General features: G+C 40.2%; 1 protein-coding gene across 1 annotated transcript; it reads right to left on the bottom strand.

The window, feature by feature from the left end:
* Window positions 1-1,624: 1,624 nt before the first annotated feature.
* On the bottom strand, window positions 1,625-15,728 carry LOC117962856 (CD209 antigen-like). Its single transcript, XM_058994081.1, has 5 exons — window positions 15,650-15,728; window positions 4,459-4,551; window positions 3,291-3,407; window positions 2,440-2,838; window positions 1,625-1,917 (listed from the first exon to the last, which is right to left on the bottom strand). The coding sequence occupies exons 1-5, from the start codon at window positions 15,726-15,728 to the stop codon at window positions 1,625-1,627; spliced, it is 981 nt and encodes a 326-aa protein (XP_058850064.1).
* Window positions 15,729-16,107: the final 379 nt, after the last annotated feature.

Below are 16,107 nucleotides of genomic sequence, written 5' to 3'. Positions count from 1 at the left end.
CAGTTAACGTTCTTGTTTTCTATTCAAATGACAACGTTTTAATCAGCCTATCATTGTGTCTGTACTGTGCAGGAGGGGGCGGGACAAAGTTGGTGCTGCATTGTTTTGATTTAGGATGCTAAAATCTAGTTGTTTTCAGCATTGGAGGTAAAATAGTAGAAATGGACGACAAAGAAAGCAAACTATATTTCGGCTGATGATCGTTTCAAGATATTTCCCAAAGAAACTACATGCAGACTGAGGTAATTGTTTTCCATATCTTAATGTGTATTTGGAGAAAATACGATCGATCGCTATTTAGCTTCAGAATGACACATTAAACAAAAGGCTACTACAGAGGCTGCTGAACAGAACGTAAAATAAACAGCTTTCAGAAACCAAACTGGAAAGTCAGCCCAGACAAGAAGTATTCCTGTCTGCAAGTTAAATCAGTACTAAAACGATCCAGCACAGCCACCTCGCTTCAACCTGCTGTTAGTTGGAATTTTCGACCCGAATACTGCCACGTCTTCTTTGTTTTGACTCGGTACTAATAAAATAAATTATTGGATGGGACAAATAACATGACAACGAACGTGCTGCTTACATTGACTTCATTAAAGTATGCCAGATGCCCTTGTGTAACCGACTTTTTGGGCTGTTTCTAATCGATTTCCACATCTGTATAACTTGGCAAAGCTTTGCCTTAACTTCCAACCAATTCAGTGGATGCAAACGTGCAGTCTCAATGTATGGGCAAGTCAACTGCAAGGGGATGCTGCATACTTGCCTTTAACAAATGCCAGCACTCTGTTTTAGTAAGGAAGCAAGTACCACTATTTTTAGGCTTTATAGTGTTCTGAAATACTGTCTGCTTAGGTTTATTTAATGTTTAAACATGTCCGCGAAATCCTAATTTTATTTCGCAACATACCTGTGAAAAATACGTAAATTTACCGCGATTTAAGTAGACCCCTAATTATACGAGAGCCTGTCTGTGGCAGTGGGGGTTTCATAAAGCTCACATTGTCTTGTGTTCATGATGTCAGTGTGTGAACTCAGTGTTCTCTGCAGGATTGAAGGAGGGCAGGGTTTGGGTGGGAGGGCACTATTGTGTACCAGAGGGGCAACACCCCAGGGTTATTTATTACACTCAAAACACAAACAACTGTATGAACAGGGATTTCTTTTACACACATCAAAATGTTCTGCAGTAAATTGCTGTCACATAGTTTCCTGCAGGTCAGGTGTGATCTGATTCAGTTGAAATGTTTGGTGATAGACCAGTGACAATCACAGACTCTAAATGCACACCCCGGGATTGAAGGGGCAGGGCGCCAGTGCTTCTCAAACTGGGGTACAGGGACCCCGGGAGGTCCGCAGAGGTGACTCAGGGGCTCCCCAGAAAATTCACTTTCACTGCTGAGGTGACAGACAGCCCTTGATACAGAATAATATACATTCAGTATTTACTATACCGCTGTGCAGTTTGAGAATCTCTAGTCTAGAGGCTATGGAGGCTGAATGGCCAGCAGAACCCTAGAAGCCCAGGGGGTAGAAGTCTTAACCCAGGAAATGCAAGGCAACGTCCAGCCATTTTCCAGCAGCTACTTGGAGGAGAGGAGACGTTTCCAAGCAATTTGATTTAAGCAGCTTGGTTTGAAATTGTTTGAAAAATGTCACAGTCAACTAGAGGCTTCAACAGCTGCCAGAAAAGCAGTTTCCTGAAAGCTGCCTGGTGTTTCATGAGCTTTAGAAACAGAGCTTTGTAAAGATGATGGTCAAACTGTACCTGCTCTGCCTCGCTTTCTATAATCACCAGGTCTGCTCCCATCGACACACAGCTAGCCCGGCTGGAGTTCCAGTTCATTTCATCAGGTGAGAAGTAGTAGCACTTTCCATTGAACTGCAGCCACTTCTCTGGACAACAAACCCGCTCTGCACAATGAGAGAAAGAAGCAGTGCATGTTAAACAGAAACGCCAGGAGATCTGAAGAAGGGGGCTGCACCTACAACACAGGGCTAGATTCTCAGCATTAGCATTAGCATGATTTTATCAGAAGGATACTGCATCTCCCTTCCACTCCAACTAGTACTGGGACAGATCAGTAAATGGGAGAGTTGCTTTATTTGTCCCCCTGTTTAACCTCATTACTCGGAGCCCTTACTTGCTTCCTTCAATATTCTCCATGTTCCATGAATGCAGAACTAGGGGTGGCGCAGTGGTGACTGGACTGACAGCCAAGACTGATACCCCATTGAGTGCCCCACCCCCAGTCAATGCTGTGCTCTTCAAACCAGTCAAACCTGACCTGTCTGGATCCATAGAGTGAGAGACAGAGAGAGAGAGAGAGAGAGAGATACAGTAGATAGGTGAATGCTGCCTCTCTCTCTCCCTTCCCTGCCAGTCCAGTCTGTTAATGATAATGATGATGGGATTGTAGAGAATTCACAACTCACCCTTTGAAGAGCCTTCTTTGAGAGGACAGTATTTATCCAAGAGTGATTTCACAGAAAGCTCAGTATTGTTCTTTTTCAATTCAGAATTGTCTTTTTGGAGTCTGTTTTTCTCATCTAGTAGCTGGCTCTGATTTTGTAAAAGCTTGCTATAGTTATTCTGCAGCTCAGAATGAGTTTCATTGAGCCTACTATAGTTACTCTGCAGCTCAGAATGAGATCCAGAGAGCTTGCTATAGTTACTCTGCAGCTCAGAATGAGTTTCACTGAGCCTGCTATAGTTACTCTGCAGCTCAGAATGAGTTTCATTGAGCCTGTTATTGTGCTGCAGCTGATTTAGTAATGATGAATCATTTGTGGTCAGGCTGGTGTATTTCTCAGGGTCTTCTTTAGTTCTGGAATCTGAGAAAAGCAAATAGACAAGCGTGAATTACAGTTTTGTTCAGTCGAATGCACTCAACCAGCTTGTTCTGTACACGTTTAAAGCTGATTAATCAGTTCAGTAAATCTGACTCTGAAATGCAGTGATATTTGCTGTCCATGCTTCACATACTGGGCATGGGAAACTGGTATCTGAATGCTTTTTGCACAAGTCCATTTATGTGAATACAAGTTTGATATTCATGACACTTTCCTTGAGTTTCATTGAAGAAGCCAACATCAGTTTAGGGCAGTTTCATGGACTTGAAAATGTATTGAATCAACCGAACTTTATTTATTTCATCAACTTGGACTTTTAAAAATCAAAACTTTTGTGTGTGAAATGGTCCCATTGTGAGGTGATGATTAAGTTAGAGAATACCACGCAAGTGATTTGAAACCCTGCTAACAAACAGCAGTGTTTGAATACTCACGATAGACAGTGAGGGAGATTATGGCAGCCAGTAAGAAACAGCACAGGATGAGGAGGACCAGTGCAGGCTGTCTGTATGAAGAGGCTTTGCCAGCAGCACTCACAGGCAGGGTGGGGTCTGAGGAGAGAGAACACAGCTCAGGATACAGTACACAGTATACTAAAGAAACTTTCTGGAGTTATAACTTCAAACACTCAGTCACAAGATACACTGTGGTATAGAAAAGACTTCATGAAATCCTTGCCAGTCTCACAGCAGAAATCCATGTTTGTTTCTGTAGGACAAAAATATTTTTCAGATAGTGATGTGCCCATGCAGTTGTCACTAAAGAAGTGAGATGACATGGGACATGAGATGACATGAGATGCCAAAGCGCACATTTAATAAACAAAATAAAAACAAAATACAAACTGGAACAAATACAGGCACACGGTTTTAACAAAACACAAAAACTGTTCAGGCAGGCCAGAGCCTTCACTGAACTGATAGACAAAAAACTTGCCAACCTCCCTCCTCCTCAAATGGGGTCCTGGACTGTTCTTTTATGTGTTGTGGCTGCTCCCAATTAACACCAATCATTCTATTTGGGAACAGGAATTAACCCCATCCATGCCAACCACCACCAAAGCACCACACTATTTATAGGCAGAGCTCTTGCTCTGCCACAGGGCAGCATTGCTATTTTAATAACATTGTCCCACCCACTGTGCTGTTAAAGGCTGGGAGCTCAGAGCTTCTACAAAAGCAATGTCAAACTTGAGGAGCTCTTTAAAACAGTCCAGCACTGCGAGCCCTGTTCACAAAGCTGCAGCTCAGGAGCTAGTTAACAGGTGTTTCAACAGGGTGTGTGGATAAATACAGCAAGGCTGTTCTCCTGTTGTTTTAAAAGGAAACTTGATTCACAGTGTGTGTTCACTAGATTGCACTCTTTACAATACAGACACTCTGCTGATCCAGTCTGTGTGGGTAAAGGGAACCTGGCAGCTAGAACTGAAGAGCTGGCCCTGAATTCAGGTCAAAGCACCTTAACACCCAGACTAAAGGGAATAAACCATGGCTGAGTATTGACAATAAGAAGCACTCTGAATGATTCCAGACATCATGAAAAGGTAAGGGAGAATGTAATGTAACATGATGACACTGACAGCAGTGCTATTCATGGGCTCACCTGCTGTGCGGCTGGGGTCTGTCTGCTGCTGCTGCTGGGAGCTTGGAGCTTCTGCAAACTTCACTGTAGCATAGGTGACATCATCTTCCCTTCCTGGGAGTGAAGACAAACAAAACACAGGAGAAGTGAACATCTGATCTGACCATTTTACTAGCGGAGCATCAGATAGTAGGCTCTTATTAACAATGCTTTAAAATCAAGTTCAACTTAAAGCAGTGCTAAACAAGGCTTTATCAAATCCATTCCCTTTCCTCTTACTGGCTTTAAATTATTACTGCCCAGCCTTTAAAGGAGAGCTAACCAAGGATCCATTGTCTTACCCAGGGGTGACATTCTCAACAGAAAAGTGCAGGTACTCATATGCACAGCAGGTACACAATGCATTTATGAATACAATTTTTTTTTTTTTTAACAGGACGTCGGTTTGTTCTGATTTATACCCGATTTTTGTCTATTATTCAATATTATCCTGGTACTATTTGATAGGAAATACACAATAACTTGATTAAAATGCTGTTTTACTTTGACTCTGACATTATAATAAGCAGCCCTACACTGTATCCTAGGATGTTTAGACATCAGAGGATCAAATAACGTTCAAACGTGGTTTTCTGTCACTTCACAAACACACTCACCTGATTATGTTGGCCAATCAAAGTCTGATTAAAGTCTGATTAACTACTGACAAAGTCCGGTAACTACTGACTTGATCGAAAACTAAATTGAATTACACGAAAATATCATATTTTGAGTGGATGAGGAATGGGGAGAAAATGTTAATCAGTTTATGAATATTCAAAAGAAAACGAATGTTTCGAAGTATGCAAAAAGCAAAAATATCAGAAGTGGGTCAGATGTGGGTCACCACCACCCATTTTTATCAATGTTTCGATTTAAAACTATTACCGATTTTTATCCCTATTTTAGTATATGTAAAATAAACTCCCAGATTTTTTTTTTAAAGATAATAACAGAAAATGCGGAACACTAAATATAACCAATTCATAATAAACAAAGAAGCTTAAAATACTGAAAGCTTTGCACCCTCTGCTTGTATCACTCAGTCATGCACTGTAATACAACACTTAAGTTAAACAATAAATATTAAGTAAGCAATAAGACACTCCAGGGTGTTGGCTGTGCTGGAATAACCGCGTGCCCGGGGCATAGTAAGATACGAGGCCTGGAAGTGCTTATTCCAGCACAACCAACACCTTGTAGTGTCTTTATTGCGCTAATAAAATTGCTTACTAGTTTATAGAAATAAAGATATAGACAAAATCGATATAAGTTTATTTTTTCCTAAATATATTACTATGCTAGAAAACATAGTTCCAATTAATTTAATAGATAACACATTATTTTTAATAATAAACTTAATAAATTCAAATAAATGATCAGAATATTTTCAGTTTTTGTCTCATGAAGTTGACTTCCAGGGAATGTAATTTTCTAAATTAAATGGCTGGTTACACAGTTGGAAAGATTGTCCAGTAGGTGGCACTGTTTGGTGAGATGGGGAGTTTGTTTGTGCCTTTTGTCTACGAGTTGACGACGGTACTCCAGAGAGGATGTAACTCCAGCAGGGGCCGGTTGCATAAAACTATATTAGACTAGTCTAAACCATAGACTAGTCTTAGTTTGACAATTAGACTAGTCTAATGCAAGTTAGTCAGTTGCATAAAAATTAAGACTGACTAAGACTTAGCCTAAAAAGTTAGCCTCTTCACACCCAGGCTAACTTAGAATTTAAGTCTATCTTCCATGGAAACCATTAACTGTCAGAAAGAAATCATGGCCTCCCACCACAATCTCTGGCCATATGCGCGCTGTTTGAGGAGAGAAAGTCAGAAACAATCCACTGGAAGTGTACTCAGATACTGAGGTAATTGAAAGGCTTCGCTTACCAAGGCAAGCCATTATAAAATTAGCAGAAGATCTAAAGGATAAATTGAGGCCTGCCACAGGTAGAAACCATAGTGTCCCTGTTTTGTTACAAGTCTGCTTGGCACTCAGATTTTACGCAACAGGTTGTTTTTTAAATTCTGTGGGAAATTTCATAGGGCTGCATAAATCCACTGCCTCACGGATAGTCTTCAGAGTTTCAAAGGAACTTGCAACAAGACTGCCAATGTTTCCTGTTGAGTCCACTGTTCTCAACAGAATGAAAGGTGACTTTTTTCAGTTGCTGGTTTTCCTAATGTTGTGGGAGCAGTTGATGGGACTCATCAAAAAGGGATACCATAGCATAAATGTTCAAATAATCTGTGATGCTAACCTGAGCATCATCAACTGTGTGGCACTCTGTTGCACATGAAGCTTTTGAAGGTGGTGCAATACCTGGTATACTGCTCGGAGACAGTGGATATCAGCTGAAACCATGGTTACTTACACCTTTCATCAACCCAACCAATGAAGCCCATACCCGCTATAACAACGCTCACACAAAATCAAGGAATGTAATAGAGAGGTGTTTTGGTGTGCTGAAGAGACAGTTCCACTGTCTACATGGAGAACTGAGGATGGTGCCTGAGCGAGCCTGTAATATCATCTGTGCTGCTGTAGTCCTGCATAATATTGCAAGGTAAGAGCAAATGTGCCTTCATGTTAATTCTCCCTTCATAACAGGTGTAATCCAATTTAAATGTATATTTATGTTTATCTTAAGTTAACTTTTTATAGATACTGAAATAAATATAAAGATATAATTTACATGATTATTATTTGTTTATTTAGCAGACTCCTTTATCCAAGGCGACTTACAGAGACTAGGGTGTGTGAACTATGCATCAGCTGCAGAGTCACTTGCAATTACATCTCACCCGAAAGACGGAGCACAAGGAGGTTAAGGGACTTGCTCAGGGTCACACAGTAAGTCAGTGGCTGAGGTGGGATTTGAACCGGGGACCTCCTGGTTACAAGCCTGTTTCTTTAACCACTGGAACCAGGGAACTTGCACTGCCAGACCCAGAGGGACCAAATAATGCGGCTGTATATGAAGAGGAGGAAGTGCCTGAGCAAGCAGGAGTGGATGAAGATGGCTCAGGAAGATACATTCGTCAAATGATTGTGGAGAATTGTTTCTCCAATTAATGTTTTAGTGTTTACAAAGTCACATGAAATCCCCCAGAGAATTTAAAACCACAATCTGTTGTATAAAATCCAAGTGCAAAACAAACCCGTAGCCCCTCAGGGACGCTGGTTTTGGCCTGCAGCAGGCCTCAAAATATACTTTTGATCTGCTGCTAATTTATTAATGGTTTGCTTTGCTGTAAAAGCCTTTCAATTACCTTGATAATTGTAATAATAATAATAATAATAATAGTAATAATATACTTAGTGTGTAAGGATTTCTTTATTTATTTCTCATTAGGTCTTTTTATTTAAAACAAATGTAGACATTTAAAATTAAACTTGCATTTAATACTTTAGTACTTTTTTTCTGAAAAAATATCTAAGTAAAGATCCATTGTACTATAATTTGTTGCCGTTTACTGTTCAGACATTTTTGCTATTTCCAGTTTTAGTTTAATTTTTTCTAACTAACTTTTCTATTTCTAAGTGAAGCTTCCTCTCCTCAAGAATCAAATTGTGGTGTTGTTGTTCCATGATCCTAACCATGGTGATTCCTCTCTCTCTCTCTCTCTCTCTCTCTCTCTCTCTCTCTCTCAATTCAATTCAAATTGGCTTTATTGGCATGACAATAAAAATAATTGTGTTGCCAAAGCATATACATGGTATAACCGACTCAAATATACAGACAAAGAAATTTTTTAATACTAACAGTATCCCTCCTCCCTCTATATTAATATAGTAAACAGAATCCCTCCCTTCCCCTCTATATCAAACAGTACCCCCTTCCCTCCTCTATCAAACAGTACCCCCTTCCCCCCTCTATATTAAACAGTGCCCCCCTCCCTCCCTCTGTGTTAAACAGAATCCCCCCTCCCTCTATTAAACAGAATACTCCCTCCCTCTCTCTTTTCCCTCTCTAGTGTGACGTGTTCACGGTTTGTCCCTCAGGCTATGACAGGTCTCCACGTATTGACCAGCCAGTCTGGCTGTGTGTTTGTCTTCCCCCAGCAGGATTAACAGCTTCTTGGTATCACACATTTTTGGGAATTCTGGGACTAAATCACAGAATTTGGGGAAGAAAATGTCCATTATGTTTTTATATTTTTCACACTGTGTCAGGAAGTGAATCTCTGTCTCGACCTCTCCTGTCTCACAGTGACCACATCGCCTGTTCTCAGCTGGTGCACAATAGCTTTTTAAACTACCTTATAAAATGGGTTGGGAGATATCTATGACCTGAGTACCAATGACTTTAGTTTGTTTAAGTCTGTTTGGGATACAGCAGGGTGATGTTGTGACTTGTCTTTTTGTCGCCGCGTGTAAGTTTCCATGACAAAATGAATACGCTGTTTGCTGATTTAAAGTGGATATCTGAAATTAGGTTTATAGATCGTCTCACTGTGGGAGAATTTAAAAAACGATTGAGGCCAGCTCGCAAGCTTGTGTAGCTGCTAACTGAATACTGTGCAGCTAAAGTTATCACTTCAGCAAAGAAACTTCTTAAAACTGTGTTTATTTCAGTCTTAGATGCAGTTTTCCAGTCCATATTATTTTTGTTTGTGCTGACCAATCATTAAAAACTGACACAGCCCAAGCGGTTACTTTTTCAGTATTCCGCTCTTCTTTATTGGCTTCAATTGTATTAATTTCAGCAGCACCGAGAGAGCTGTCTTGTAGTACTCACGGTTAAATTTTTTTCCAGACTTGTATCTCCCAACCGATTTTATAAGAAATATTACACTATGCAGTAACTGCTGTAGAGAAGGAGTTTTGTTTCAAGAGGTCCTTAAAAAAGTAGGGATGTGTGGCAAAGTGGCTGCTGATTAAAACCAGATGCAGAGGTGATGCAGTGCAGAAACAATCACACGTGAAAACTGTAATCCAATTTGGAAAATGTTCTTTTTATTTTAACAGAAATTCTGGTCTGACGACCAAACAATAATCAATACACCCCTGGAAAATAATAACGATTTGTAAACACAAACAAATAATAACACGTTATCCGCTCCCTCAATACTACTAACACAAATCACCGGTCCGGGTGCGTGCAGTAGTGCTCAGGGTGGGTGATAACAAATGACAGTGACTGTGTATGGCAATGTGCCCCGCCCCTGTGTGCATATTATGTGTTGTATGTTGCGTGCGTGTGTTAATGTTGGTGTATAGATTGGTACACGGGATATAAACGGGTCTGTGTTTCACGTGTGATTTAAAAAGGTAGATTTGTATTTAGGCACGAGGAGACGTGTTAGCTGTCTAGTGAATTCACAAAACAAAAGACAATTACTAACAGTGCTACAAACAAACAAAACACTCACGAATATTTATTATTTATTTTTGGGAACTCTCCCGGTCCTTCCAGTTCCGTGCGTCTCTGAAACCAAGTGAAGGAAAAGATTTACAATACTCCAGCCCCTTTTATGCGATTATGCATGACCCCTTGGTAAACGATTGCAGCTGATTCTATTGCCTGCAGCTGCTACTTCGTTGACCTTCCAGGTCAATACATTCTCGCACTGGAGTCTCGTCTTTTTCCAGGCTGATTGACTTCCCGACCCAGGGAATGAACTGTCAGGACAACCTGTCCAAAGCCTTTCCCTTTCGCTACTTTGTATCCTCACAGGTCGAGAGGGAGATTTACAACCAGAACTCATTATATTTCTGTCACAGGATGTTATACAAAATATGTATAAAGAAAACAACTGTGCTATGAACAAATGATACAAAAAGGTCTTGGTCAAAGTATGGGCTGAAATACCCATCTATTTAATGAACCAGGCACTAGGTACTAGACCCTGGGTGCTCCCCTACAACAGGACTTGGTACATTCATGGGGTTTCCATGCGGGTCAATTTACACGTGAAATGGCGATTCGCGTTCACGTTTGGGAGAATTACTCGTGTAAATCAGGTTTGTGGCCGGAAAAAACGACCAAAGAGAGGGATAGGGTGAATCTCATTTACTCGTGTAAATGACGAAAAAACACACACGCCCAGTTTCACATGGAAACCCGCATTTCATGTGTAAATGTTATTGAAGCTGACACCTTGGGATCCTTCAAGAAGCTGCTTGATGAGATTCTGGGATCAATAAGCTACTAACAACCAAACAAGCAAGATGGGCTGAATGGCCTCCTTTCGTTTGTAAACTTTCTTATGTTCTTATGTTTACCCTTAAGTGACCATAAATATTGCAAGGGAGCAGGTCAGTTGTTACTGTGGATTCCAATACGGCAGAAAGTTGTGGCTGATGGGCGGTTTTATTTTTAGCAGTGGTGTAGTTCATCTTAATGATAATGCGGGCGGCTTTTTTTATTATTGTGTTTTTTGCTGTGTCTGCACTGTCATGTTGTATATTATATGTTTACAGTTCTGTATAAAACCACTTACCATGAACTGTGTTATGCCCTTGTTATAGTATTAAAGCAGCTGTTTGAGAATGCCCTTGCTGTAAAAACTTCACTAAAGTTAAACACGAAGAGCAAGTGAGCTGCTTACTAAATGTCTGTAACTGAATTCCCTTGCTTTTGATCCCAGTTATGTCCAAAGACAACGTGTGTCCGTCCCCCACTCACAATCACTGGAGCGAGGAGGAAACCTGGGCATTAATAAGTATAGTTAGTGACTTGGATGTGTTGAGCCAGCTCGATCGCCGAAACAGTGCAACAAGCATGTGTACCAACAAGCGGGTGATGCCCTCTCAGAAAAAGGAATAGAGCGCACAGTCCCACAAGCTAGGGACACATTTAAAAAAATGAAACAGTCCTACCTGCAGGAACAAGCAAGGAGGTGCCATTTGAGAGAAGCAGGACGGTCCCGCAGAGCAATGCTTTTTGCTTCAGTTACATCTAGCATAGCTATATACGTGTTGCAGTGCCTCTGAACAAGGGAATTGACAAACTTATAAATACAGCGATGAACTGTGGTTTTGTGCACCCCAAACACATTGCCAACTACCCTGTACTCAGCTGAGGATGCCAGCCTATATAGCAATCGCCACTCTTTTTTTTCAGTGGCACAGCAGGCCATACATAATTGAATTTATATTTGGCTGCATATCTTCCTTTACCAGTTCCATTATAATGCCCTGGTGACGTGAAAGGACTCTATCCACTGCAGATCTGTGAAAGAGTGATGCAGCACAATCACAATCACGGCATGCCAACCCACCTCACATTTGAAAACAATTTGGGCAAGAACAGAAAACACATTATTAACCAACCAGACACAAGGTATTTTGCTTTATTACAGCAGTTTAGATTCACTCGTGTACCAGTTCTCTGCGCATGGAAACCACATTTTCACAAAATTTCATGAGTAATCTTCAAAAACAGCACAAGTAGATTATGCATAGCTAATTTACATATCATCCCCCACCTTTCCCTTTCATTTGCATGACGTCGGGTGGAAAGCCCGGTTTACTCGAGTGAATGGAAACCCAAAAAAGCATTTTACATGAGACATTTTTCTCAAGCAAATGTCTTGAGCTAAATTAAATGGCAGGCACTAAAGTGAATTTTTGCCTTCAAATTCATGTGCAGAAATGGTCGTTCAAATATTCAGATAGTTTCTCCAAACTTAAGAAAATAACAATTACTCCATGCGGCTGTTATCTCGTCTCCCTGCTAAAGTCTTTTCTCGTTGATCAACCAATGAGCACTGACACAAAGCGATATGGGCAGAGATTTGTGACGCATGCCAAAATGAAATCTAATCAGAATGAAAGCTTGGCCAATCAACATGCAGTAATTATACTGACTTTAATGGTGGCCAATAGCAGCTAAGAGACAGAGAAGCAGTATTAGGAAACAGAATGCAAGCAGCATGAACTGTGCTGAATGAAAGCACATTTGAGAAACGTTGCGCTAGTGTGAATGAACGGAATGCAAGCGCGTTGGATGAAAAGCAGATGAAATAAATCCCGGTACCCAGTACCGGCATTAAAATAAGACCTGGTACGGAGTACTGGTGAGTACCAGCAGAATTTCATCTCTAGTCTTACTGCTTATTAGCCTGAGCAACATTATCACTGCTCCCCATTAAAGGAGAGCTAACCAGGGCTTTACAAACCATTCTCTTAAAGAAAGTGAAAATAAAGAAGTCTGTAAAACTAGCTGATCTACAGAAGAATGAGAAGAAAGTTACATGAGGGGGAAGAAAGTATTTAAAGCCTATAATTTGTAATGAATAAAACTGAAGAGCCAGAATAGTTGTGTGATTCGTATGCTGTGTATGACAGCTCTGCACAGTCCAGTGCACTTCCTGCAGAGCTCTCGCTCTCTCTGTGCAGCACTGTGGACTCAGGCTGTTGCATCCTTTACTGTGCAGCATGTGGTTTTCTTCACACTGCTCTGTGGCTCTCGATACTGTAACGCCTTGTGCATCGTTTACAGTAAACTGTCACACTTCTCTCTGAGTGCAGACCACACTGTACCAGCTTGAGGGAGTGTGAGAGAGTACAGTGGCGTAGTGTACAGTATCTCACAGCACAGAAGTGGCATGTTAAACAAATACATTAATAATAACGTTAATTTTCCTGTAATAGAATGAAAGTGCCACTCCCAAGTGTAGGTTGAGTTATTTATCAGTGGAAGTGCAGATCTTTTGACAGTGTGTACTCTTGACACAACACCGCAGAGAGAGGCTACATGTCTAATGAGTGGATTGTAATAAGAAGGCTATTTGTGATTTGATCTCATAGAGCCTCATTGTCCCGTTCCACTGGATGTCAATCATTCACTACTCGGCTTTCAGAAGGCGGGCAGTGTGCAAAGACATTGCTACTGACCAATCAGCCATTGCTGTGGATCTACGTAATGGAATACACTCGTTAGAGACCTGTGACTGGGGTGGGCTGAATAATAATAAAAAAAAGATTATTTTTATTACTGTTTAGGACCAAGAAATTCAGGACCAATAATTTTTAAAGTTAGGCTAACATTTATATTTACAAAATGAATTATTCATGTAGTATATTCAAAATTAATAAAACAACATCAGTATTATACTTAATAAAATAATGGTTATAATAAATAAAAACATACATACTGTTAAAAGGCTAATAAGTCAGTTGTTTAAAGTCTCCTGTTAGCAGTAAGCTTGCTTTGCAGTGGTGTATTAGTGTTAGCTTTCTAATTGTCTGTATAATGTTATTGAAGGGTTTTGTATTCAATAAGCTTCATTGATAAACCAGGAGTTGAGTTGAGTTGAAGTTGGAAGGCAATGTGTACAGCGTGTGAGCTGCAGTAATGTAAGAGTGGAATCTGTCTGCATCCAGCTCAATTATTGATACAAGAGTTATTTCTTCACCACATCCGAACCCCGACATTACAGTGAGAGATACGCGGGCGGTAATGGGGCGTGCAATGAAGTCTGCTGCTTCTCACAATTCTCAGATTCAAAATGCATCCAGAGTTAAACATTGCAATCCTAAATGTGGACATCCTCACTGCAACACAGTAAGTTAACCTCTGTATATGTATTAGTGAAATGTAAATTCAATGCATATAGAAACTGAAAATGGATGTGTTTGAGTGGTGTTTATTTTGAATAACCGAAAAATAACTGATTTTACCAAATAATAATAAAAAACTGAAAAAAACCCCAGAACTAAACAAAAACTAAAAATCCAATGCCTAGTCCTACCTTGGCACGGCAATGTTTAGTAAATTTAACGGGCGAGGTGCAGCATAAATAAATAAATAAATAAATAAATAAATAAATAAAAAATCACGGAAAAGTCACCAAATAATGTAGTTTTAGCTACATCAACATACACAAGAGCTTTTAAATAGTAGAACTACAGCAATAATATACAGACTTTACTACTGACAAGTTTAAATGTTACGTTCGAGTACAATAGTGCATACTTCAGTTTCTGGTTGGAGTCGGGTCTCGTTTTCCACGATTCTGAAACAGCATGCTGTAAATGAAGCCTCTGTATGTTGGTAAAATTCTGATCCCCGATGCATTTGTTCTTCCGTAAACAGATCACGTACATTTTTTTGTTTGTATTTTAGCTGTCTCCCATTTACATGCTTGCTCGCTCACCTATCTCATTCGCTGACCTACACAACTACATGTAAATGCTGCGTCCATATGCAACACACACTCGCACGTTTGTATTTTCATTGCATTACATACTGTATTTTATAAAGGAAGAACCTAATCAAGGGTGTTTTTACATAATTTCCAAGATTTCATGGACTTTATTCAATTTCACGATTTTCACAATTTCCCTGACCTCCGTGTGACCATGACAAAATCATAGCCTTAGTCATAACATTAAAGCACCACTCCATCCTCAGTAGAGCTCTCAGAATCATGTCTAATGTCAGAGTCCAGATGGTACACCAGAGTGTAACCCCCTGCAACACTCTGCTCGCAGTGGATTGTTCTGTGTGGTGTTTCTTTCTGAGAGGATGCCATCTCATTAACAGAGCAGCAGTTCACACACAAGGACACACACACAGACACCCACACACACAAATGCACAAGCACAAAGACACACACACATACACATGCGCACACACAGACACACACATGCATAGTACAGCTCAATTTCAAACACGTCACAATTACAGACAATTCTCAGAGTATTTTAAAAGTAGTTCTAGTAAAAGTAGTGCAGGATGAGGCCTGGTTTATTTGTATGCTTAGTCAGCACTACCCATAATTTTCACCCCTAAACAAATATTATTTATGTGCATATTTATTAAAAATCAATTAAACTGAGACCATTTCTCCCAGTGCAGTTCAATACATAAAGCAGAAAAGTTGAGCAGAAAAACATTAAAGAAATTGAGAAAACAATCTAGTCAAAACATGTGTCACTGAATTTATTAAGTTTCTTTAGAGATTTCTAAATGTAGCACTATTGAGTGTTTAATAGTTATGGATGAGCAGAAATCTCCTTCCCACCTCCCCAACATTAGAAACCCGAGTCTGGTCACAGCAAAGCAGCTCTTTACCACTGCAACCTGGCAAAGAGAGTTACACAGCGGAGTCTGAGACCCAGTCAAGTGTGTCAGCAAAGCACAGAAAAATGTATGCAACAATTTTAAAGGGAGCCCGTTCTTCATGTAATAAAGCACCAAGTTTACAGAGACAATGCTCACCTGCACACAGTTTAGCAGCTGCTTGGTCGCCTGGTTTCCGAGTGATCTTGACACTGGAGTAGAGAACTTCACCAGACATCTTGTTAGATTGTCGTGATATTGTAACAGAATGGAGGGAGACCAGCATGAAGCGAACACAGGAAGAACCTACGAGATCTAGAGCGGCTATTTGAAAGTCAGTGGCTATGTAGTCTTCCGGTATACTGAACAACTCAAAATCAACAACACATCTTTTTTTTATAGAGGTTCCTTCTGTAAAGAGGAAGCTACAAAAAAAACAGTAGTTGTTTTTCTCAAGAATGATGATTTTCTTTTTCAGGGTGTGTTATTCAATTTTATGAGCTGTACCCCTCTGTGATTTAGTATCTTTTGAAGCATCCCTGTAAGGGGAGCCTGTATTATAGTATGAGTTAGTGAACCTGTTGTCACTGCACCTACTACAGCTAATATCTCATAAA

Source organism: Acipenser ruthenus, chromosome 20 (assembly GCF_902713425.1).
Source record: "Acipenser ruthenus chromosome 20, fAciRut3.2 maternal haplotype, whole genome shotgun sequence".
Taxonomy (NCBI): Eukaryota; Metazoa; Chordata; class Actinopteri; order Acipenseriformes; family Acipenseridae; genus Acipenser; species Acipenser ruthenus.
This window is presented reverse-complemented; position numbering and strand designations above follow the sequence as displayed.